Genomic DNA, 27,485 nt, shown 5'->3' with positions numbered 1-27,485 from the left:
TTGCCCATATTCCACTCCTCTCCTTGAAGAGTGCCTGCAACCTCTTCAGATTACTACCCATGTCCATTACCTTCCTCTCCATATTACGAGAAGTGGTCTACAATTCCTTTCAGGTAGTCATCTGAAGTGCATCGCCATGCGAAAGACCACTATGCTTACCTCCAGTGAGATGATCTGACAGTACTCCTCTATCTGCTGCAGTACCCATGGGGGTGAAAGGTCCCACTTACTTAGTTTTCTTCTTGCAACATCGAGGTGCACAGTTACATGAAAGGGTAACTCAATGCCAGAATGCAATGGTGTGACATGTATGAAAACCAATAAAAACAAGTTTAAAAAAAGAGCAATCCAAAAAGGAGAAGTACACAGTGTAGTAAAGAGGCGTCACTCCATGTGCACAGCTTTTCCAGAGGCAGCGAGAAGATAACCAGTCCATGCACTAGGACTATTGGAAGACAATATCATACAAAGGCAAAGAACCACTACTGGTCCCAAGTTGGAGAAATGGAGGTGAAGCAGCCAGTCTCACAGCCAAGTGCGAGTGACAAAACAAGACAGGTCTACATCTCACTGAAGATACTGGGGATTATTAAAGGCAAAATAATTCCATTTGTTCACCATGCTAATGTGTGTACTTGTAACCCTCAGATCACACTAGGGCCCTGATTCTCAAAGGTTCAGCGTCGAGTTAGCAATACTTTTTTAATGTGAACCCAATGCTAAACCTGTTTTGGGATTAACAAACTAATACAAATTGGTATTTGCGTTGGTTTTATGGGAAAGTACCGCAAAGCAGCGCAAAACGCCGCTTTGCATTACTTTGCGTTTCAGGGGAGTTACATGGGTGATACATGGGCATTCCTACATAAACAACCATGCTTTTTTATGCTAAGCCCTATCTTGACATTGGCAGACTGGGTTTAGCACCAAAAATTAACGCTGCTGGAAAGGAGGTGTTAAAAGGAGAAATGTTGTCATTTCTCCTTGCTTTTCTGACTTTGCATGCGTGCAGCAATGTGCAGCACACATACAAAGAAGAAAAAGGTTTGAAGTGTGTCTGCGCTTATTATTTTGTACTGGAAGGGTACGATTCTGTACAAAACCTACGGTAGACTCAGGCACACACCCTAGTGCTGTGGCGCTAAGGTGTGTGCTTGGCGCACAGCAGCTGAAATCAGCACCGGCGCCAGGGAGAGGGGATGAGAGTGCGATATCTCTGTGACTATGGCGCTCTTCTGCTCTCTCCCGGTCACGCAACGCAGCGCAGCCTCTTTGGGTGCTGTGCTGTGCTGCGTTGCCTGACAGCTACGAGAATCTGGGCGTAGATGTCAGCAGATAGCTTTTAACTACTCCACACATCAGCACATTATCCACCTCTAATAATGACATTGGCTCTCTAAGGCAGCCGCGGTCCGTGTAGGTAACAGCGGTGGGGCCGCATGGGGGGGATTTCGAGGGACGATGCCAAGGGAAAATAAATTATTTATTTAATTTCCCCCCTGCATCGTCCCTTAAAGTCCACATCCCCAAAGCCCACCGCTGTTACCTGCACGGACCGCAGCTGCTCTAAGGTGCTTTATACTTCAAGGGGGCGTAAAGCTATTGTGGTGGTCTGTAATACAGGTACTGGATAAGACTGTTTGTGCCTGATTACAATGGTCTTTTCTTGGACCATGTGTTTCTCTCACGCTGTTAGTAGCCGTAAAATGCTGCACTAAAAGGAGCAGCTATCTGTTTCCTCAAACTTTATGTGAAATAAAGAGTGAGTGTCCAGTTTGCATTGATGGTACAACGGATTAAAGACAGCTTTGTCCATTTCCAAAATTCTTGACAACTTAATATTTCGCCCCATGTAACTTATTTATGCAAACGGAATAATCCCTGAGACTGTGAAAAAGATATTCAATTATGAAATGAAGATCAGAGCTTTTTTTTTCTAATGTATGGATTTCCTTTCTCTAACTTGCAGGTTGCAACGTACAGGAAAGAGGTGATCGAACTGGAAATCGATGTGCAGAACCTAGAACAAGAAAATCTAAAACTCATAAGTGTGCTGTTTGATTGCAGACTTCAGGATCTCAAAATCTCGCGGTAATGAAAGTGTGTTTACATAATGAGATTATTGTGCCTCAGTGGCCCTAATTACAAGGTCAAGGCGGTGTGTTAAATGCCAATTCTGCACGTCAAGCCTCATTTCCAAGCTGAAAACTCAGAATGGGAGGTATTTACCAGAGCTACGCTCTGATTCTGAATGGGCTTGAGTTATCCGAGCCCTGTGCAAACCCCTTGTTTGTGCAGGAGTCAAAATTCCAAGTTGTGTGGAAGTTCATGCTTCCAGCAATTGCAGAGTTTGATACAGTCCTCACCCTTCCTTAAATTTCGCCAGACCAGCCATAATTTAACAGAGGAAAACACTAGGGTATTTACCGTGAAGTGCAGATTTTGGTGCAACCCTAGACAGTCTGATTTTCTCAAGTGTGATAAAGTGCTCTACCTTCCAACTGGCTCATAATCAGGGTCCAGTGTGGTAAATCCCCCACCCTATTCCACACAACTTGTAAATGGGGCCTAAGTGTTTTGCCCCTCCTCTTAGGAATTCATTATGTCAGCCATGCACTATGCTGCTTTTTCACGTATCTCTCCACTGGCTGTAGAGTTCTGGATATTTAGGCACAAACTTAACATAACAATATACTACAGACAAGACTTTACTGGTGATTGAGAAGTGATCTCTCAGTTAAGGAGTTTGAGTAACCCCAATCAAGCTCTGTAAAGGTGGATTGGTTGGCAAATATTGGATTAAATGTCGTTCAGCGTAAACCCGGGTTGTGTTCACTGTGGCTTCTTTTCATACAGGTCTCCAGCATCACCCTCTGTGATGCAAGAAATATAAAGCCTCAAAAGAAGAACTAAATGAGGGAAGGCCCCAAAAGCATTGCACAATATCCAAAGAACACCACCTTTGCCTAACTAGAACCCTTGACTTTGGATGTTCCTGCTCAACTTAGAGCTCATTGTCAGGGTATGAGAGTTTGTAGAAGTCTTTTGGTTATAGCTTCAAGCATTGTCTTAATTTTTCCTTTAAAATATGTTGACATCCAAAGATAAAGATCACTTACCAGCCAAAGCCTCGATTTCACTCGGATCAGGTGTACTTGTGGGTCAGCTTAATTGGCATCACTGAAGACCCTCAACGTGACTGTGGGGATAACTTATAATTGGCAGGCGGGATTCTCCATCACAAACATTTTGAAGCAAGAGTATGAATTTTCACACAAACCTATTTTGAAGACATTTGGAATGTCTTCTGCCAACCACAGAAGTACCCTAGGAATTTAGAAACCGTGCCAAACAGCTTCATCAGTCTTGGAGATGCTGGTGACACCACTGCAAACACTGAATGGCTGGTTAAGAAGTAATTATTCTTAGACATATGAAAAATTGAATTACTTAGCTGCACCAGGACATATACTGGGAAATGTTTTTCAGACTTAAACTACATCTTGGAGAATCCAAGATCACTGATGGGGGTGCTCACCCCGGCAATTGAGCATTGTGTCAGTTCCAGGATAGAGTGTTCAAGAAAGCCTATGGGGGGGGGGGGGCAAACAGAAATGTGTCCAGGCATTTTTGACTAGGTAAAAATGTCTTATAGCTGAAAGATGATGAGTTCAGAAGAGTCTGCAGCACCCTTATTTGTCTGAATAAAGGATTGGAACGACTTTGAAATAGTTGAACAGTTTGTGGAGACCTCACGAAGACTCTGTGTAGGTGTGCTGGTGGACAGGTCTCAAAGACCTACACATTTCCTGTGTACAATTAATAATACTGCTCCTGCATTACTGCTGTGCACCATGTCTGCCATCAAAAACACAGCATAACATTTTGTTGAACGTTTAGCTGATAAATGTGGGGATCATGGGGCACTTCTCTGAGAAAGTTGCAACATCATTGGATAGAGGAAGTGTCTTGTCCCACTCATGGAAATGCAATCTCCACATTTTAAGGGCCTTGCTGCTATTTGTTTCCGGCACCTCCTGGAGCAAATCCAAGCTCTAAGAAGCCTACAAAATAAGAACTAGCTGACTGCGGCAATAACAGCATGCAAGACCATATGCACATCATCAACCGTTGAAAGGAATATCTCCCAGTTTGAGCTTCTGACTTAAAATGTTTCAGATAATAATAATCTGTCCTCATGAAAGCTTTCTCAGATGAAACATTCATGGTCAACCTGCTGGACTGATTATTCCTCTGCAGTGGATTCTAAATCAGAAGTTACAGACGTAGACGAGTCCAAGCCCCAACTTCAGTCACAGCACTTGAAATCTTGGTTCAGTCTAGCTTTATCGCTTGGTTCCTTGGTTCCACTGAAGTACAGCAAGCAAACTTTGACACTTATTCAGGATTGTAATCCTTCAACTGTTGTCTATAAATATATTTTTGAGACCACAAACCCATAAAATGCATGTAAAATCAGGTACAATTATTTCCAAACAATAAAGATAATTCAATACTACTTAAAATGTGCTTGGAAATAAAGAACAGTTCACAATCGGAGAAATAGAGAATTACATATAATGGTATCCAAGTGCATAGACCAAGATTCTCAAGATTCCAACTTAATGGTATTCACAATGGAAGGTTTGCATGGTGTTGATGACGTGCTTAGAAACATACTAAATCTGGTAATAGTCTTGAGTCTGAGGTACTTTGTCACAAGTTGAAATGAATAAACCAACCCTTGTGAAGACGTACAATACTCCTTGTCACTGGGCTACTTGTAAACAAGTCCTGGTTCAATGCCTTGATGATTTTTCCATTAAAGGAGATACCTTAAGGTGGGATAAATCCTTGCTTACTGTTAGAAAGTAATTCAACTGACACCTTTTAATCTCACCCTAAACCGGTCTATATGCTTGTCCCAAAAGGATCAGCATTGCCACCCATCTGTTTTAATGTGTTCCTACATCCTTTAAACCAGCCTCTTTATCAGTTTAAACTGATGTTTTACAGTATTCATATAACACACAGTTCCTCCTCTAGCTGAATGGGAGGAGCAAGGTGCTCTGAAACAACTTCTGTTTGCATTAGAATCTGCAGAAGATTACATGGTCCATCATTTCTTAACACTAAATCCATCAAAGATGGAGATTATGCTGACTGAACACAACCCAAATGTGTTGGACACATGTCTATGGCCTCAATCTCTTTGTGAGTTCAGTCTGACCCAACAGATGACCCTGGCTTCTAAAGTTATTTCTTTCACAATAGACGACTGCCTATAGTGTTCTGCTTTGCATCTTTTCCTTAATATGGCAATCAGTGCTTTTGTCCAATCCTATTTTGACTTTGTCAACAGAGGCGTAGATACCAGTGTTGCAGCTGGCACGATGCACAGGGGCCCAGGAGATGTGAGGGGGCCCAACTACAGCAGCCTTTGACCTCTGTGAGGGCACCTAAATAATCAAGCTGGAGTTATGCAGGTGAACAGACATTAACAAATACTTTAACTTTTATTTTTATCTTGTCACATTTGCTGTGCATTCAAAGACAAAAGTCAAATTTCAGACAGGTCTACTGACAAATTGAAGCTCATTCTGTCATCATGGAGACTAGTGTTTACTTTTCTTTCATTTACAGCAAAGTTTGAGGATTTTGTAAAGTGCATTATGTGACAATCTTGCTGGTCTGAAAGGAAAGACTGTATGATGTTGTTTTCTTTTAACACAACAACATTTGAATACCTATAAATAAAAAGTACAAATATTACAAAATAAACAAACATTTAGGAAAGCACAAAGGAAGTCGGCTGGTGAGGCAGCTAAAACAGTCTTTTGGGTAGACCAAAAGCACACAGAAATAGAAGGAGCACAGGGAGCAGGAGTACAGGAGGTCCTTTCTCACATGCATAAGGCATACAGCACTGGTCAAAAGCACCAGGGTTTACCTTGAAAGACACTGAACAAGTGTGGTACTGCAGGACCAATGCAGATTTCCTTCAAAGACATGGATCAATTGTGATACTGCAGTGCTAGCCAGTACAAACTTCCTTCAAAGACACTGAACAAGTGTGGTACTGCAGGACCAGTGCAAGCTTCATTCAAAGACATGGAACAAAGGTGGCGCTGCAGGACCATGCAACCTTCCTTCAGAGACACGGAACAAGTGCGGTACTTGGGGCCAATACAAGCTTCCATGAAAGACATGGAACAAGTGCGGTACTTGGGGCCAATACAAGCTTCCATGAAAGCCATGGAACAAGTGTGGGATTGCAGGGCCACTGCAAGCTTCCTTGGACAACATGGAACAAGTGTAGCACTGTACAGCACCATTTAACACCTCACGTAGATACAAAGAACAAGCAGGATTTCAGATTTGGTAGAAGAGATTGTAATTTCAAATCAAAACATTGGACATACTGACATTTTTAAAGGAGTTATATTAATTGGTAGTGCACGAATTGTACGTGTTTAAATGTTTAACCAAACTAATTGTATGCATTGTGGGAGGTGTAGTGTCCCAGGGAGGTTTGGTCGATTCAGGTGAAAATAATAACGCGATAGAAGGAGGAGGGATTAGAAGGAGCGCGGAATGTTTGAAGAGAGTGGAGGAAAGTAGAGATGGTAATTCTTTTGGTGAACGGGAGAAGAGGACGGTTATGTTTTAGCAGGTACGTGAAAGGGAAAGTGAGCGCAATGGGAAGGGTTGAGAATAATGGAAGGGGAGAGATTTCTGGGTATGATTTGGGTCGAAGGAGGATAAGGGAGGAAAGAAGTGAGAAGTGTGAATGATGGTAATGGTGATGTAGTTATGGAATCGTTAGGGGTGAGGGTTCATGTAGTAAGGAAGTGTAAGCAGGTGGGGGGAACGTTTGGAGGAGGAAAAATTTGAAAGCAAAGGATGGGAACTATCGACTGAGGTAAACGGAGCAGCAAAGAAGAGGCCATAAAAAGAATGGGGGACATTAATTGACAGTTATTAAATATTTGGAGTTACATGGGGAAAAGAACCGAGCTAATGTAACTGGATTGACAATGGGCATTGTTATGATATATATGTTGTTGCGTGCTTTTGGGTTTTGAACATATGTCCTATTGTTCATTTACAGTTACCCCTGACGAAGGGCCCTGAGGGGACCGAAATGCATTAGGTTATAATAAACTGCTTTTGACGAACGTTGCCTTATTACGTGTTCTTTGAAGAGGTTCGGATGGCCCACTTGGACATGAGAAATGTTGGAAATTTCATTTCCTTGCATGGGATGCTGTATGTTTAAAAGTAACAGAAAACATGGTATAAAAGGAGACAGAAAAATAAACTAAAGAATATGAAGGATTAAGTGTACCTGCAACTGCAGTAAAGGCTGTCGCCACTGGTTTTGGGGCAAAAAGTAGCCTCAATATGACGGTGTTTAGTTCTATACGTGCTGTTCGGGCTTGGCACATCACCAGCGAACAACCATAAGATGAATTGTGAGGTTTAAATGTGTGTTACATGTTCAGAAAAATCGAAGTTCAACCCGCCCATCTATGATGGTGCCATCAGTGCAGTCACACTCGAGGGAGGTTTTATCCGTTTCGATCATGTGCCTGATATTATCCCCGTTTTCGTGGAGGTAAATCAGGGCATCATTTTGTATAGAGATATTATGTGCTATCTCCCGTATAGGTGTATCCCCTAGTCAGGGCCTCTAGCTCATAGTACACATGCCAGTGGTTCCATGACGCGCACAAAACATGATCGGTGAGAGGGGACAGCTTTAATGGGTGCCCCTTTCTATAGGTAAGGAAAGGAAGAATTCTGCATTAGCGACACCAAGAAGTTGTTTTAAAGTTACCTGTGCATTTTATTAGCATAAAATGAAACAAACAATGCTCAAATCATTCATTTTCCTAGATCCAGTCCTGTGTCTTAAGTAAGTCTATGTTCTTTTACTAACTAACTGACTTACTTTGCCCTCCACCCGTCATGCTGAACGCAGTGATTACTGTGACTGTCTTGTATTCAGAAGACACCCAGCAGCATGAGATAACTTTTTCTTTGACCTCTGCTGGCGTCAGGTAGCCAGGGCCAGATGATGCCCTCTGCATTTACAAAAGTGAGCGTGCACACTGCTTGGCCATTCATTATGCTCACAATGAGGCCCTTCAGTAGATTCTGCTGCTCGGAGTCTGACTCCTGCAGCTGAGGGAATCAGACTGATATAACAGCAAGGGGCTCATTATGATGTGGTTGGAAATGACACTGACGGCACGTCGGTGTCGGTCCCACCGACATCTGACGCAGCGGTCAGACCGCCGCATTACAGTACAGTTATTGCGACCGCATGTGGAAGGAACTGACCGCTGCAGTTCCGACGGGCTCAAGAAGCCCATCGGTCCTGCAGTCGGAATGTAAACCCTACAGTGGGCGTGTGCCTGCTCAGGCATCACCATAGGGATTACAATGGCCCTTTCCGACATCTTTTTAAATGGCAGTCCGACCGCCATTGAAAGGCTGTCGGAAATGGACTTTCAGGGCCCCTAGCAGGGCCCCCGTTCTTCTGTGGCCTCCGCTATGAGGCCAGGGGGGCACAAACATCCATGTCCCCTGTGGCAGGCACCCTGAGGGGCCTGCCACAGGGTGCGGGGAAGTTTTAAAACATGCCTTTTGGCATTGGGGCTTGTGATGCAGCCCTTTTCTGGGCCGCAGCACAATCCTCAACGCCAAAAGGCATGTTTCTGACCGCCTCCATGGCGGTCAGATCCTAATTAGGTGGTCTGGACTGCTATTTGTCTCCCAGACCCTTTACCACAACGATATGGTTGTACGCTTGTCAGACTGGCATCGTAATTACGACCCAAGTTCCCAGTGTTGTAAGAGCTGTGTAGTAGGCATTAAACCTATCGGGAGTCTGAAAAATACAAGCCTCACGCAAAGAAAAAGTGTAGCAAATGTGCCATGCCCATTTAGCAAGGGAGTGGTAAGGGTGTAGTATGTTGAAGGTGTTGCCTTTAGGAGCACACTGTCACCAATATACAGTTTTACAGATGAAACTATTTAGTGCACAAACGATAATGTGTGGACATTTGGTTTCAGTGAATATTTCATTTGTGCATCATCAAGTAAAGTGGCTTGATTTGTTTTGATCCTATTAAAATCTTTGTTTCCATTACACTTCAGAATTTGAAAAAGAGTGCTTCATTTGTGCTTTCCTAAAAGTTTATTTATTTTGAAATAATGTTAAATATTGTTGTGTTCGAAGCAAACTACACCATGCAGCCTTTCCTTTCACACCAGCAAGGTAGTCACATAGTTCACTTTACAAAATCATCAAACTTTACCATCAGGGAAAGAAAAGTAAACAGCGTTCCACATGTTAAACGAATAATCAGCAATGTGTCCATAGACCAGACTGACCTCTGTCTTTGAACACACAGCAAATGGGACAGGATAAAAACAAAAGTTAAAGTCTTCTTTGGTGCTCCTTCACCTTCAGAACACCAGCATGATTACTTAGGTGCCCTCACACAAGTCAAAGGCTGCTATAATTGTCCCCCCCCCCCCACACACACACACACCTCTGGGACCCAGTGCATAGTACGGCTGCACCACTGGCAGCTGCGCCCCCACTGGGGCTGATTTACAAATGCATGTTATGAGTCCAGGAAGCAGTACTACAGAAGCACTCTTTACATAATCTATATGTCTTTGTGAATTGGACCGAAAACGTCCAGTTTCTTATTAGCAAAAGTGCAAAAAGGGTACAGTCCTTTATATTTGCACTAAGTGTTCATGAATATTCCCCTTTTATTCCCATTTTAGATGCTTTGTGCCAATTCACAAAGGCAGGTAAGATTACTTAAGAGTCCTAGAGGAGCATCATTTTAACATACTCCAAACTCCTTTGTGAGTATGCTTCCAACTATAATCTGATTTTCCGATCCCAGAAAGTGTGTCTAACATACGTTTTTCTTGCATGTTTTCTTTTGCAGAAGTTGTTTTCTTACCCAGGTAGCCGGCCTAGACCTCCCAGCAGATGGTTTGCTGGGACAAGACTTTGAAACCCTGAAATGGATGGAAGAATCTGGTAATGCAATTTACAGAATAAGGAACATGAACATCGCTTATGTATCACACATACGTACATTTTGCAAGATTACTAATAACTGCTTTCCTCTTTCTCCGTTTGTCTGTTTACTTTTTCCAATATTAATTTTCTTGGAGCACTCCATACCAACGTTTTTGTCACTTCTCAACGCTGTTAAATGACACGTGTGACTATCATGCAATATCGTGGCGCCCAATTTACCAGCCTCGAATGGATGAAAGGCTGAGTTTGCCTCAAACTCATGATCTGCATGCCACAACAGGTGGCAGTAGTTGTAAATGTTTAACTTACTGAGTCACATTAGAGCACTAAATGGTACACTTGGCCCAAGAGGCGCCTTTTTGTGCTCCACTGAAGTCCGCGAAATATTAATATCAGAATATGTAGAGATTTTTGAAGGAAACACATGTAGCAGGATATATTTGTGATGTACTTGAATAAAGACAGGAGCAGAGCGAGCTGGTCCCCAGTAGCGGCTGTCAGGGATCAGGGGTGGCAAAGGCGCGGGGATTAAAAAAAAAGAAAATTTACCTCCTCGTGTCTCTCCGCGTAGTACCTCATCGTCGTCCCTCAGCTCCAGCCGGAAGAGGTAGCAACCAGGCGCCCCTGACCAATCACAACTCTGCAATGCAGTGTTGTGATTGGTTCCAGCGCCGTGGTTCGGCACTCAGATGGGGAATGAGGAGCTGGGCATGTTCCCCATGCAAGTGCCACCACTCCTTCACCTTCTCCGAGAGCAAAGCAGGCCTGCCCCGCAAAGACACAGGAACAAATACATTGATAATAACGTCCAGTTATTATCATTTTATTTTTCCTTCATTGCCACTGCTGACCCCCAGCTCAGAACCCTGCAGCATCATGCAAATAGAAGAACCTTTCCCAAATTTTTTTAAATGCATAAAATCAGAATCGGAATCAGCCCAAGTCTTTTTTTCATTTGGAAAATGACCGAATTAAATTTAAAATTTTGAAATGTCACAAAACAGATTTTCCAAACACCCCTCCTTAATTCGACCCTTCATTTACTCCATCATTGTAACACACAGCCATGACCTCCATCCAATTGGTTGAATTCTGTAACTTGACTTCAGCATCTTTTAAGATCATTATCTCATAAATGGCCTCTCGCCAACGCATCACCTGCACTTATCATGTCTTGGCTGTGAAAGACCTTGCTGCATTAACCTCTTTGCGACTTCCATTCTGCCTCTATCATCCCAATCAGCAGTCCTACTTAACTTGCAGACAAGCTCACCATTGTTCCCTGCACACTGGCAGCAAGGCCACCATCAGACTGCAGACAAGTAAGTGTAACCCCCCCACCCTCCCAAAAAAAACAAGCCTCTTCCATCTTTGGATACAGGATCTGCAACAACATCGCCATATCTATAAGGACCTCCTCGGAGCAGCTCCAATTCAGGAAAGAGCTGCAGACTCGCCTCTGTAACCACACCACAATGCATTAACCAGCCACAACTCAGCTTCCTCTCCTATCATGTACAGTGCTCCACTGCCTTTTGGCTATGTTTGCGCTATTGAAATTACATATACATACAAGTTTCAAACTTTTCCCTCTACTAGCTATGGATCACCCTCTTGACTAATTTGAGGAATAAAACCTACTTGTCAAACATCACTCAGGCTGCAGACACATGTACAGCAGGTTCAACGTCCCTAGATGTGAATAAAGCCCTAATGAAAAAATTGTCTCTTTGAGCAAGTTGACCTATTGGATTTAACAGTGGCGGGAGGAGTGAGATAGGAAGAGCAGCTGGAAATTATATGTTGAATCAGGGGCTAGCTGTGCGCGGGTGAAATCCTTTCTGCCCATGATTGCTAAACGCGGACGATGAGCCCCTTTCGCTCAGCATTAGAGGTCTCAGCGTTCTGTTTTGCTTTTCGGTACCACATTTGTTCCTTACCTGATGCCTAGAATTAAAAATATATGCTCACAGCATTCATCGAAGGGCAAGGGAACAAACTGAACCCCAGTGACTCCTTGAGATGTTCCCTTGAATTCTCAGTTGGATAAATCCTACCAAACAAACTCTCTATGATAACAAATTTAAGTTATTTGTCTTTGGCTTGCATCACCTTCAACTATTCGCGTACCATTCCAGATGTGTGCGGACATTCACCCCCTTTTCTTGCACTTTGGTGAGTTGCTGTTCTGTATGGAGGCAGATGTCCTGCACTGCAGAATGTCTCTCTACACAGTTGTGGCCCAGAATTTAGCACCAAGTGTTGAAAGGAGTGGTGGACTGGAAGCTGATGGAAGTTGGAAAGAGGCGACAGAAGGAAAACTTGCGTAATCCTGGTGAAACACCTGCATGTCTCTGTAGTTTGAGTTACACCTAATAAAGACGTTGCTGTTTAGTACCTGCATGAGTCCTAGCTCCTTCACATAGGATGTTACCTTCCAGGCAAACAAGAGGCAAATGGTAAATCTGAAGGAGCGAAAGGTTTTTATGGCCAAGAAGTGTCAAAGTATGCAGGTGACAACAATTCCCTTAGCACTGCCCAAATCTAGCCAGCAAAGCAAGAAGGAAGCTAGAACGTTAGAAATCCCACTTCCATATTTGTTCGAAGTACACACAAAATGTAAAGGTAATGTAGACATGCGTCAGAATTATTTGTGGTCAGGAAAAATTCAAGTAGACATTTTTATTTACATTTGGCCGAAACCTGTCACAGCACATCACTCAAACACCACCACCATCCATACTGTAGAGCATGCTGATAGCAGCATCGTGTTATGGGAATGTCTTTCATTAACCACAGCTTTCAGGACAGAAGGGAAAATACATGGAGAACAATATTCAAAAAGGTCTTTGAGGAGAACCTGCTGTCCTCTCCAAGTAAGCGTAATCTGGGATGAAGTTAACATTTTATCATGACAACAAACCGAACCACACGCTAAAGCTATTCTGAAGTGCCTATGTATCAAAGCCTAAAACCAATTGAAAATTAGTATCAATCAATCCACCCATGATACCTGACAGAGTTTGAACAGTTTTGTAAATAATATTTTTAAATTTGCATATACAAAGCTGGTAGAGCCCTATCCCGCAGACTCACAATTGGGTGCTTCACCCAATCAGAGAGATGCAGACCTATCCAGTTATAGTTCAGTTGTTTATTTGAATACAGACTTTTTACAATAAAACTATATGGTGTAGAGAAGTGGAAACATTCTCATTTGAAGTGTGAAAAGCTTCAGGGAAAGTATGCTATGTATAGGTGCTGTAGAATCTATACAAAATACTTTATCTTTGCTGTTGAGACTCGTCTACCTTCCAAATCGACTCTTCCTTTTTTGAACATTTGGAGCAGATTCCGCGTACACACGGAGGATCTCGAAACTGAGGTTCTTACCGTGCATCAGACTGATCCTTCGACTGTGTCCATACTCTACTTCTAAGTTTATGTCTGAAACAGGAAGCAGTGTCTTAAATCATTTACCATACCCTTCAGACTTTGGTATAAACCTGAAGTTTGCTTTGTCTGGTAGATAGCCAGGGCTGCCAATTATTCGCTGATGAATCGTGGGACGTCCGGTAGAGATACAAATAGTATGACTCAGTGTAATAAGGATTACCGGAAAGTAGTCAGAGCATGTCCAGATACAACAGAAACAGGAAATTCTTATCTAGTCAACCTTGCTTTTTGAACAAATCTTGGACTGCGAGTTCACAAGTCTGTCAGCATCCTGGCTTTTTCCACCCATTGCTCCTCCTACCCTGTGAAATCTCCCCCATTACTCTCCACTCACACCCCTTGTTGCTGCATGCAATGAACAGTGCCTATATATGTTCACTAAATAAAAATAAGGAGCAATCGCTGATAAATAGGAAAAGGTAGACAATTGAATCGAGAAGGTTCCAGCTAGGAAAAGATACTCAGCAGATACAAAAATACGACTGTAGCCACAACATGAAGCCGACTTTAAATGAAAAACGATTGAACCCAGAATTACTGAACTCTCTTCTTGGTGTATCTCCTACAAATCTGTGCCTTTCCATTATATTGATTCTATAGTTTTGCAACTGTTGCTGTGTTCTCAAATGGCAAATACTCTTTCTACCCATGTCCTTGCAGAAGCCAAGGAGCCAAGACCAAAGAGCGCAACCCTGCTTGCGGTGGAGAAGGCAATAAGTGCAGCAGAGGAAAAACTTAAAGGAAGTCAGACTGTGGAAGAGATTTATGCATGGGAACCTCCTTCCGACGACTGTCTGACACAGGAGCTCACAGATATTTTGTATGGAGAGGAGAAGGATTTTCAGGTAAACAGTTGAAATACTTTTGTGTACAAACCTTAAGTACTATTCTAAACATGGTAGAAATGGATAAAAATTAATGCTCTAAGGCAACAAACACAACTAACTTTGTTGGTTTCAAACTTCTTTTACAACCTCTTTAGTTGCTTTCCCTTTTGCTGTCTTTTGATAGATTAGCTATTTCTTTACAAGTAGCTATAGGTACATTGCAAAGGAATGTCAGTCGATTATATTTTCATCCCGTGTTAACAGAGCCAATGTGATTATGCAGCTTGGGGGACCAAATGATGCCACATAGTTGACTAAGATACAAGCAAATTATTGTACCATTAATCCTGTACATTATAACTGTAAATCTAGCTTTATAACAGATTTTATCTGGCATATGATTCAGCACCATCTCCATTATAAAATATATTAAGGAGATCCCTGTTGTTTGGTCACTTCACATTTATATTTAGGAAACAAACAATTTATAATCGGTATCAGTGTCAAATTAGAGAATATTTTATGCAGTAAGTTTCATATGATTAAATAATGTGCAGCTAATGCTCCTTAGCATATTTTCTAATACTGAGAGTAGGGCAACCAATCGGAGACTTCGGAATGTGCTGTATAACTACTAGTAGATGCCCTAAGTTGAAGCTGTTACAGGAAACAACTGACTATATAGATGGAAAGGCAAAACAAGTATCATGGGAGAGGAGAGGATGTGGGCAGTGGCCAGAGCCACTGACTCGAGAGCTGGGGATCCCAGTTTTAGTCTCCGTGGCACATCATCCTGTGATTCTGAGTAAATCACTTAAACTCTCCGGGTGAGCTATATAAATTTCCTGCAAAATGAAAAAGCAGAAAGAGGCAAAGCTTCATGAAATAATAGTTCCACCAAAGCGGATGTTAACAGTATTTTTGCTACGGGAAACTGGTAAGAGAAGCAGACATGGAACAAGCACTGGTAAATGCAGGAAAATATGCTACAGCCAATAGAATTAGAGGAAAAGTAAGTGGCAAGCACAGGAACCAATGAAAAGCCAGGAAAGAGATTGGGCAGGATGAAAGCCTCTTAAGTCTATATTAAAAACAATAGACTTCCCAAGCACAGTGCAAGCATTGTGCAGGCTAAACATACAAAGTAGTGACAGAAACAGATATTGACTTTTCCAGTGCTGATAATATAATGATAGTAATTTTCTTTTATCATTGTTGTGTGTCGTCACTTGTGGCTCAGGCCCAGACGTTGACTGAGTGCCCATAACTAGTGTAAATGACTGACATTGTAATCGGTGATGCTACATCGCAGACATCAACAATGTGAAATAACTCCACTTCAGTACATCACTGCCCCTTTCTCTCTTGTTACTGGATCTCCATTGATCTATTTATGCTTGCCTCATCCTTACAGTTACTTCCTTCTCTGTGAATAGATGAATAATCTTTTGGTTAACACGGATTCCAATTCACTTCCCCGCCCCACACCTCCACCATCTGTCTCCAATTCTGTGTGTTGCTGTTGATAAGGAGTAAAAAGTGCATTAATTGTTATAGGCATGTTTACAACTAGTAATGCACATCATCTAAACAGAAAGGGAGCGTGCTCCTTCGTCTGGCATGATGTACCACATTCCATTGCTTCCCAGAGGACAACTACATTAGATTTGGTGTGGTTGTCGTTGAAAGCATACCCATATTACAAGGGTTGGGTTTCTCTGTGGGTATTCACAAACCTTTCCAATGGTGTTTTACTCCTAAAGTTGGTGCCAGTGTGTAAACAGGATGTCAAAGATACCCAAACACCACCACCCTGCAGGGGGGTGTACGGGGAGCATTTTCTTTACTAATTTTCTCTACTTATTACCAGGTGGACAAAACTTAAGCTATAGTTAGGTGCATTTTTACCTAGAAAGTAATCATAAATCCATATGATAGTTGATGGTATGTGTGCTGACTTCGGATTTTTTGGGACTTCGATAATAAAAGTAACTTCATCAAACTCTTAGACGGTATCTTAGAACTTGGAAAGTTCCTTTTACCTTTGTGAATCGGTCCCTCAGTGGGGCTTTCTTCCCCGAACTGACAGGTGTACAGCTTCTAATTAGCAGAAACAACAGTAACGAGGTGGTATTTACAAAATGCACAAAAAGTCCTTCATTGGTGATAACTGAAATCGGTGATCGTGACGAACAAGAAAATGGAAGCATCATGGGTTAGATTCATAAGATGACTTTGCATTCACAAGGCTAATGCAAGTCACTTTGAAAATACAAGGTAGTAATTTGCTGTCCCCAGTTTATAAGCGATGGGGGTGCTGGGCGTCGACACTGCGCGTGCTGGGCATCGACACTGCAGGTGCTGGGCGTCGACTCTGCACACGCTGTTCTTCGACTCTGCACGTGTGTCGACTCTGCACGTGCTGGGCTTCGACTCTGCACGTGCTGGGCTTCGACTCTGCACGTGCTGGGCATTGACACCGCGCATGCTGGCTTTTGGCAGCGGGAACAGCAGACAACTATCTGATGAAGCACTGCCTGTTCCCCCTCCTCCCTTTCAGAATGCCCACCTTTCGTTGCCTTGTAACCCCTGTCTGTCCAAGGAACAGGAGTTGCAATGCCTGCTTTCTGCAAATTCAAATACTGTGACGGAGGTCCTGTGCAGCCCACTGGTCCTGCATTCTCTTCTGTACACCAGCAGGCATAAATACCAGCATAGGCATCTAATGTCCTCAGATATGCCGCACACTTAGAAATAAAAACCTAAGAGATTCCTTCAGAATAGGGTGACCAACTGGCATTGGTGCAAATTCAGGACGGTGAGTGTAAAAATTCAGGACAAAGGGTCAAAATTCAGGACACAAATTCAGGACAAGAGGTCAAAATTCAGGACAAAACTTCAGGACAATAGGTACGTTTTACAGACACATCAGAGGAGGTCACGCAATAGTATACAAGTAAGCCCAGCCATATCCAAACATATTCAACCATTTGCAAACCTATCCATCATGTATCCTTCCATTTATCATTTCACTCATCCATCCATCCATCCCTTCATTCATTCATCCTTTCACTCATCCATCATCCATCCACCCTTTCACCCTATCCATCTGTACACTCATCCATCCACTCTTCTACCCATCCATCCATTCACTCACTCATCCATCCAGCCATTTACCCTTCCACCCATCCAGCCATCCTTTCACTTACTCATCCATCCACCCAGTCACTCATCCTTCCACCCATCCACCCTTTCAGTCATCCATCCTTCCTTCCTTTCTATCTTCATTGACCCTTTCACTTAGCCATCCTTCCTTCCATCCATCTACTCATCCACTCATTAATCCATCCATTGACCCCATCACTCATCCATCCTTTCTCTCATCCATTTATCCTTTCACGCCTTCACTCATCTATTCATCCTTTTGTCCACCTACCCCCTCTTTCACTCACTCATCCATCCTTACATCCACCCTTTCACTCATCCGTCCCTCCATTCACCCTTGCACTTATCAATTCATCAATCCATCCATCATTTCACTCATCCATCCACCCACTCACTCATCATCCACCTTTTCACTCATCCATCCACCCTTTTACCCATCCAGCTACCCTTCGACCCATACATCCAGCTATTTACCTTTTCTCTCATCCATCCTTCCACTCACTCATCAATCCATCCATCCTCTCTCATTATCCATCTATTCAATCTTTCATTCATCCATTCACCCTTTCACTAATTCATCCAGCTATTCACCCATCCCTTCACATACTCACTCGCTCACCTTTTCATATTAATTTTGAGCTGAGCCTTTTTGAGAAGAGGCCCATCAAGAACTTCACCCTCGCTGCAGGAGCCATTCCAGGACTGGGACAGAAGCCACCCAGGGCGGAGACAGGATCCACCACAGGGGGGACAGGATCCACCGCAGGGGGGACAGGAGCCACCGCATGCGGGGGGGGGACAGGAGCCACCGCATGGGGGGACAGGAGCCATACCTGGGGGTGGGGGACAGGAGCCATCACTGGGGGTGGGGGGCAGGAGCCATCACAGGAGGGGGAACAGGATCCACCAGGGTGGGCACAGGGTGGGCATGCAGCATTCTAGTATCATCTTGGTCTTTTCCGGGGTGGGGTAGGGCTCCTCACCCCCTCCTGGACAAGACAACGAGACGTCAGGCTCTCTTTCCAAAATGTTAGATTTGCCATCCCCCACTGTGATGTACAGTACTTCAAGGAGATACTCCAAGACAACTGATTTAACTGATTGTCCTCTATACTTTGTTAATCAGTGTGGGTGCGATTGTGCCATTTCTTTATTTTATGACATTATAGACTGCATGTTTGAAGAACCGAGGTTTGCTTACACTTTTAGTGACCATAATTAAGCTCTGTGTGAAGAGAACCACGTGCTGCCTCGGGGTAATCAGGGCCGGTTCTAGGATGTTTGGAGCCCTGGGCAGAAAGGGAATGTGTGAGGCCCCTCTAAATTGCAGAGACATGACGCATTCGTGGCTGTTTGCATCTGAAAAGATGCCCCTGTGCCTGAAGCTGCAGCCCTTCCCTCCAGTCACCTTCAAGCACCTCTTAACAGCTCATCAAGGGCGGAAGGTGTGAGGGTTGCCATCCCGCTGTGCCTCTCCAATGCTGCTGGGTATCTCAAGTTTGGTACTGCATCGCATTCTGTTATACCCGACCTCAGCAGCATCGGAGTCAAGAAGGGAGATGGGTGGAAGCTGTGTCGGATTTAGGGTGGTGCGACCGGTGCCCGGTTAAAATTACGGACAAATGGCGTCCGTTAAAGAATCCTTCACGGACAACGGACAGACGGCCGAAATTACGGACTGTCCGTGAAATTTACGGACGGTTGGTCACCCTACTTCAGAATCAGCAGTGTGCAAAGGGAATCGTGCTCTCTTGTGTTTCCACAAATATCTGTTGAAACAATGGTGAATTCCAGCTGTGGAAGATATGTCTACAGAGTGAACTTGTGATATGTACAAAATCTTGGCATGCGTTGCATCTTTGCTGCATTAATATGGAAAGATAGTGACGTGGGCGAGATGCTCCATTTCAGTAGGTGTGCCCTATTAAGACCAGCAAAATCTCGGACATAGGGCTGCAACCAAGAAACAGATGCCTGCAATGTGTTATAAACAAATAGGAGCCGACGACACTGGTGCCTACAGCCTGCACAAAGGGTATGGCTACAGGCAGGGCTTAATTTGTGCAGGGGCTTTCCGGTGCTTAGCACCGGCACTTATTTTTCAGGGCCGGGTCTACGCGTCTGCACGTCGTCACATATGAATGATGATAAGGTGTTTATAATTACCAATACAGTGACTCGGAGTCGGCGCAGAGTGTTAGTGTGCTGCTTTGCATTGTGAATGTGAGCCGGTCCGGAGCAAAGCAATTGCAGCTCAGCATTCATCAATCATAAATTTGATACTGACAGTGACATGGCGCCATCATGGCGGGCGCGCCGCGCGGCCCTTTCCGTCAGTGGACTGCCTGCGAGTCTATGACTGTTGCCGGTGGTGGGCGCTGGGCGGGACTCGGGAGCAGTACTGGGCCGCTGGGCAGGAGTGTCAGACATATGGAGGAACATCATTGGGTATTGGTTGTGGCGTGCGCGCTGCACGCAGATTTTTTTCTGCTTGTCAATGCCACGCCCTGGCACGCTCGCACCCCACGAGTCAGAGCCTCAGCCAGTCCGACCATGATTGAGGGCAGGCAGAGGCAGACAGCCCGCCTATCACCTAATAAAGGCAGTGCCCCGCAGCTGACCACGACGAGGAGTGTAACTGTAACCGTAAGTAGTACTAACTAAGTAACTGGCAGTCAGTCAGACATCATGCCATCGATCGCCATGCCACCTGCGACATGCCAAGTCACTCAGTGGTGGCATGTCGGGTACTGGGGTAGCTCCGGCACCATGACGCACTGTTCCTGGCCCGTCCACATTTATTTAATGCAATATTCATCATTATTTATATGTATACTATCACATCATAGGTTAAGATTGAAGAGGTGACAGTTAAAGAAGGGAAGGCCTGCGGCTGCCATTGCCCCTTGAAGTATCGTATCATGCCATGATCCTACCTCACAAGATTCGAATAATGCATGCTCGTGCTGAGAGCTCCTGTCTTGTCTCAGCAGGTCGCCGCCGGTCGGGTTTACGTTGTTAAAGAAGGCCCGCCGGCCCTGCCCCTTGAAGTATCCTCACAAGATGAAGATTCACATTCAATTATGCATGCACGACTACTCACTGCACTCTGCCTGGCCTGGCTTGGCCAAGTAGTGGCCGCCGACGCCCGTACACATTACTATTATGAAAGGGGCCGGGCCGGCCGGCCGGTGTTAAAGTTAAAGGCCCTGGCCCTGCCTTTGAACTCAGCAATATCCTTATCCTCCCCAATGACCCCTCCTAAACAGTTTACTACTGCTTAACAGTTAGCCTTCTTAGTGGCTATCTGGGTCGGACTGGGTTCTGGCCTGGGTGACGGTCTCCGTCCCGAGTCCCTGTGTGCTTCGGTGGTTGAGGCCGCCTGCCTCCCTGTTAAATGCCAGTATGAGTATGCCCGCCGGATGTTGAAGGGGCTGTGCAGCAGGCAGCGGGCTGAGATCTTTTTACGATTGCCACCACGCCCCAGCACTCTCGGGCCGCACCCTACCCCACGAGCCATCAGCCTGACAATATTGAGGCCAGGCCAGGGTTGAGGCAGGGCAGGCAGACAGCAGTAGCAGCACCAGGTACAGTGACAGTCTATACGGTAATAAATAAAGGCAGTGCCCCGGACGACTCGAGTATAATTATAATAACCAACCGGGTCCGTAACTGTCTGTAAGTACCACCAAGTAAGCACTAGGGGTTACCTTAGATGATGATTCTCTAAAAGTCCTTGTGTCCTCTTCCAACACATTCAAGTAAAAACAGTGGTGTTTGTGACGTGTTCAAACACAGGCACACAGCCTCCCTTGAGGACTCCGTTGAGCAGCATGCATTGCACTGCAAGTTGTAGTTAACAAATAAGAAAACACAAATGTTCCCACACGTGCTAAAAGGTGGAATTGCTGTTTTTGGGAGATTGTGTTTTTAACTGTGATAGACTTTATGGTGAGGTGAGGTGAAGGTGAAGAGTAGACAAAGCCAGAACCTTGTTGCCTGGAGTTGTAATCGAAATTATGAAAAAATGTGAAAAGGTCAGTGGATTGAAGATTGACGTCCTGATGTTCTGGCAGTCCAAATGTTCAGATGCTTAAACCCTAACATGAAAAATAGCCCAAGTTGAAAAACAAGTCAAGGTTACAGTTTTCTACAACCATTTCAGTCTGTGTATTTCTCTCTCTCGCTGACCGCTTGCACTATATAAACCATAAAAAATATGGGGTTTATTTACAAGCCCCTTTTTTGCTAATGTGTGACTTTTAATATGGAAAAAGCAGTGACTCACCTCGGCGCAAGGGGCATGTAAATAAGCACTAATGTGTACAGTCCGACCTCCGTAATGCACTCTGACACCTTTATGGACCTAGTTCACGCTAAACAAAACTACAGCTTCATATACTTCATTCTACACCAATGCTAAAATGACCTTTGCGCTGTGTTAATTAGTTTGAATGATAGCCCAATACTCTTTGTCCTTTAACATAGTTTAGAATTCATTTAATTATTCCTGCCTCAATTTAGCTTCTATTAGGATGAAAATAATAATTCTCAACACATGTTTTGCAAAAGTACATCCATCTTCAAGGACTCTGCTTGCCAGGATGTCTACATTGAGGAACTCTGGTGCTGTAAATGATTGACTCATGCATGTGTTTCCTTGCCCTTACTATTCCGTTAGTGCCGGGACACACTCTTGAGTAGCTGTGCGCTTTATAAATCCCATTTAACATAGCATACGCAGCTGTATGTGTGACTAGAACATCAGACACTAGGAACATCTATGCTTGCAGTGTGGGTGTGTGCGCACGAAAGATGACGCTTGCATTGTAGTCTAGTCAGTGACCACATCACTTTGTCCTTACTTTACTGTGATGTTTGGATTTTTCACAATCTTATGACTTCAGTGATGTAACATGGAGGGTAGCACCAACTCTCTGAAAATTGTTCCAGTGCCACTGGCTTGGGTGCCTTTATTTGCCATTTTCATGCTTTCTGGCCTGGGTGCCTTTGTGTGACATTTCCATGCTTCCTGGTCTGAGTATTTATGTGTCAGATTTCCATGCTTTCTGGCCAGGGTGCTTACCTGTGATTTCCATGCTTTCTGGCATAGATGCCTATGTGTGATATTTCCACGTTTTATGGCCTAGGTGCATATGTGTGACATTTCCACAGTTTATGGCCTGGGTGCTTATGTGTGACATTTCCACGGTTTATGGCCTGCCTGGGTGCTTGCGTGTGACATTTCCATGCTTGCTGGCATGGATGCCTATGTGTGACATTTCCACGATTTATGGCCTGGGTGCTTATGTGTGAGTGACATTTCCATGCTTTCTGGCCTGGGTGCTTATGTCAGGTCATCATTTGCGATTTACTATGCTTTGATAGTTAATACAGCAAAATATGGAATGTGTTGTGCACAATTTTGGTCTTTCTTTTATATTTATGTCTCTTCCTTGTTTGGATGTTATATTTATTGTTATATTTTATATATGTTATTTATTTTGTTTTTATAAGACAATACTTTTTCGTTTTTCATTTTAGAACATGTATTTATTTGACTGTATTTATCTATATTTTAGTTTAGTTATTTTGTCTTTATTTATTTATATTTTCTATGGTACTATGGTCATTTTGCACTAATGGGCATGACTTGAGATACAGAAATTCAAACTGCCCAGGCAGACACTACTTATTCTTTTGGCTTAGGTACCTATAGGACTTTTGGGGGAGTTGACATTTTTCTGTGCTTTGTTAATTAAAAAGTCATATCTTGAATATATATGCCTCTTTTCTAATCTCTGTCTTGTCTGTATGATACAGAACTACATTTGGAAGCGCCAGTTAAGTTCCATGTTTTTTACTATTCATAATGTCTAATAAATGCACATATAGCTCCATGCCAGGGAGTAAGTTATAGTAGCAAGCCCAATTGTTAATCATCTTTTTTAATTGTTTCTCTAAAAGTAATCGCTTTAACGGAATACTAACTCTGCTATTTATGAATCCCAAACCCCTTCCGCCACTGGAAGTGACAGGGACTCATTCAAGTGTATTTCATGATTTTATTCAGCTTATCTGTTCTGATTTGACTATTATCTGGTTTATTTTGTCACATAAGATATGTTAACATTGTATCTTTGATCTCATAGACTCTATTAAAAAGGGCATACCCTACCCTAGTATTGTCCTTTCCCCAAATTAGCACATAGAGCACTAGAATTGTCCCTTTTCAATGCATTAGTGATTTTATCTAATTTATTCCAAAATTGTGCTTTATATGCACTTTTGATTTAATCTTTTTGAAAATGTTCACAGGGCAGGGGAACCTCTTATCAAAACCTTACTATGAGGAAGGCAGGCTCCCTTGCTGAAATTCATCTGACTTTTCGCAGTGCCAGTTGAGGATGTGGGTGGAGCTAATAGCGGGAGTGGGAGGAGCCAGTGGAGGAAGTGGGTGGAGCCAAAGAAAAAGTAGGTGTGGCCTCCAACACAGATTTGAGCACCTGCACTTCAAATTTTACAAATTAAGCACTGGCTACAGGTACAGAGAGGAATACAATTATGGTCAAGTATGTCTCGCAGCGTGTGACAGGAATAAGAGAGGTAAACACTGCACATCATATTAGAAATAGAAAAGAGATTGAAGAAAGGGATTAGGGGCAGGAAACTCACGGATGTGAGATCTTCTTCTGTCAATCTCTTAAAAAGGTTCAGTTTTAGGTTTAAGATACAATGGTTCATGTATTTCTCCCCCTGTAGACTCCCTAGAAAAAAAGATATTTGAGGCGTTATCACCTTAAGTACATACATTCCATTCCACAAATGTGTTTAACTAAGTTTATTTGTGCATTTAGGTTGAGAAAGCCCTCTGGGGATGCTTGTGAAGAACCACAAGATTGTGACCTCAGGGTTTTTCCCAGAAATCTCACTGAAAACCATAACCACCAACTAGGCTTTGGGAACACCAAGTTCCTACCACTTGAACATGCTGACAGCAGAAAGTATGCTACCACTGCAGATTTTCTATTGTTACAAGTGTCAGTAAAATTGGAAAATGCTAAGTGTGTATAAATATTTGGGAAATCTGATCGTAAAATAATTTTTTCAGTTCACAGTTAGCAAGCTCAACAAATAGTTTTGTGACTCATGTCTCGAAATATGGAAGATCCTTTGTGCTTTCTTTTAAACGATTGTTTACCATTACAATTATGTTTTTCTGACATCCGCCTCTAGGCATACCTACAGCTCGGTCCCCTTGAACTGAAATTGCTAAGTGTCGTTGGACTACCAATGCCCATACATCAGGAGACTGTAAGAAAGTCGACCAAGGGAAGCCTTCAAGATGACTACGATGAAACGCATGAAAAGTGGCCTATCACATATGAGAGGATAATATCTACAGTTTCATGAACATATATTTTTATAGAACTTTGTTTTGTGCAAATTATTAATTATAAAAAAATAATATTTTATTCCTTAATGGTTGATTCAGCTTTTAGACAATAGTGTATAAAGAACGTTCTAACATTTTATAAGTGAACATGCATTGCATCAATATTGTGCTTTCAGTATTAAAGTATAAGCATGTTTCTTGAGTGAATCTATGTTATTATTGCAAGATATTTTTGCATTTTGGAAAAGATGTCATTCTCCAGCAGATGCCAATGTCACTAATATGTACCAACAGGGAATAGGCTGTAAATCGATGTTTACTGCAAATCAGACAAATGTGCAATATCAAAACCGCTGCAGTTTGATTGGCTCCGAGTTCATCAATATCTACCAGTGAGACTCAATCAGTCAGGCCTCATTGCTGATACAGCCCACATATCACTGCTCTTTGTTTACCTAACACCTGTGCTCATTCCATGTAACCATCAACTCAAAATAGTACCATTAAGAGAAAGGTGGATACAATATTGTGCATTACACCTAAAACGTCAACGTTCTGACTTAGGATGGCAATGTCATGCCTGAGGCTTGGCGCACCCAGGTAGGTCACACAATAACAAACCCTGGTTATAAAGAACACATTATAATCTTTGAAAAAACTGTCAGACGGTATTATAATTTACTCCTAGGTATGGCTCTGCTTAATTATCTAGTCATGCCCACCTATAGGTGTTCCTCAACTGGAGGTAGGGTAGCAGCTACTCCTGGTCAATAACTACCCGCTACTGCCTTCTCCATTGCATAATATTGTGTAAATCTAACTTAACTGGAAAAGCAAATTACATATTGAAAAATGATCAGTTTCCACTGCCCCCTGATCTTCCAGTGCCTGGGGACTGATATGTACTGTGTTTGGGACAGCTCACAAATGAAATTTAACCCACTTCCGATAGGCCTAAAAAAAGAAGATAGATTAAAATACTTTTGACTCACATCACATTGCGTATACATAATGTCCTTCCCCAACATACTTCCTGCATACATTACGCACTTGTCTCACCAGCAAAGGGTATAGAATTGTGAAGGGGAAGTCGAGCACATGGTGTCATAGAAAGTACCGGGTAAGTAGTTGGGGCACTACCCCTTCATCCACTCTCCCTCATCCTAACTCCTCACTAATGTGGATGTAGCAAGCAAGAAGTGGGAATCCAGAAAACACATATAAAGAACCAGGAAATGCAATAGCATCTCATAAAAGTTAATACAGGAAAGACAACAGTATTATAAATCCCAACTGCATAAGTAGAGAAATGAAACCACAAAACAGACAGCAGACCCAAAGGAATCTGTAGACACATCCAACTTATAATGAGAAACAAATGTAAGTAGGCATGTCCTAGAAGCCACTCTACAGATGTGGGGCATTAAGGCTTCCTTACATTCATCCAAAGCATCACAAGAGACTGTCATACACCTGGTAACTTGCTCCTGAATAGAGAAGGGATGTAAAACCCCTGAACTGGCTTAAGTCAAAGCAATTGCTCAATGGATCCAATCACGGACTATGGACACGTCAGGCTTTTCACTCATATGCCGTAGGAAGCAAGAAGACTCTAGTCTTCTGAAATGCTTTGATCTGAACCAAATATAGCCTGACTGGTTTATCCACAGCAAGGGCAAGAAAGTTCAATCTAGCCAGACCTGAATCATCAAGAGCCAAAGGAGGCAACACTAATTCTAGAGAAATATGAAAAACATATGTTGCTAGGCTGAACAGTAGGAGAAGGCCTCAACACAACCTCTCAAGGAGGAATCCTAAATAGGGCTCCCTTCATAAGAGCCCCCAAACACCCTGCTCCCCAGATGCACTGGAGAAGCAATGGCCACCAGAATGTCACCTTCCAAGTCAGAAACGTAATGGTAACCTCTTTTTGGAGCTCAAATGGAGCACTGAACAGGCCTGAAGGACCAAGCGGTGATCCCAAGAGCAAACCACTGAATGCATCCTAGAACAGGCAAACTCAGAACCCCCCAACAGAAGAGAGACTTACCGCTCCAGAGAGGACAGACTCTCTCAAGGCTCTCTTAACACCCTGATGGTTTCCAACCATGTACATGCACTGTTGTTTTGAAGTCTTTTACTTTTCAGCTTAGCATCATATCTGGTTTTTACCTTTGTAAAGAACTTCCCAAATGTCTCTTTACCACTTACAAGTCATCCTTAGAGAGGAGTACATTGAGAATGGAAGCAACCGATTCAGGGAAGCTGTCTGAATATTTTCCACTCCAGGGAGTTAAGTTGGATTCAAACTCAAGTCAAAAGGGAATGTGCCAGAACAGCCAGGAAGGGTGACCTGAGGCGCCCTGCATGTGTATGCAAGACTTTGCCAGCCGATTGTCTGAAGAAGAAAAGCCACCCACTGGGTCTTAGCAGGAATGGACTGCACTGGCATCCAATCCGCCTTCAGCTCTCTACAGCTGGAAGCTAAACCAGACTCCTCAGCCAAGTATAGACCCTGGACTGAGGCAGTCCCCAGTGTTCACCTCGTTCACTCTTGCTGGCATCC

General features: G+C 43.3%; 1 protein-coding gene across 2 annotated transcripts in view; it reads left to right on the top strand.

Annotated features, from left to right (window-relative positions):
* Positions 1-25,095, top strand: part of CCDC83 (coiled-coil domain containing 83) — a 112,862-nt gene extending 87,767 nt beyond the window's left edge. For both annotated transcript variants that reach the window (XM_085620554.1, XM_085620555.1), the window contains exons 8-11: positions 1,970-2,091; positions 9,978-10,072; positions 14,192-14,376; positions 24,760-25,095. In XM_085620554.1, the coding sequence (XP_085476680.1) occupies positions 1,970-2,091; positions 9,978-10,072; positions 14,192-14,376; positions 24,760-24,936 (579 nt within the window). In that variant the 3' untranslated portion in view covers positions 24,937-25,095. The remainder of the gene's footprint in view (positions 1-1,969; positions 2,092-9,977; positions 10,073-14,191; positions 14,377-24,759) is intronic.
* The last annotated feature ends 2,390 nt before the right edge of the window (positions 25,096-27,485 follow it).

This window comes from Triturus cristatus, chromosome 8 (assembly GCF_964204655.1).
Source record: "Triturus cristatus chromosome 8, aTriCri1.1, whole genome shotgun sequence".
Lineage (NCBI taxonomy): Eukaryota > Metazoa > Chordata > Amphibia > Caudata > Salamandridae > Triturus > Triturus cristatus.
Note: the sequence above shows the minus strand (reverse complement) of the source record. Positions and strands in the feature narration are given on the sequence as shown.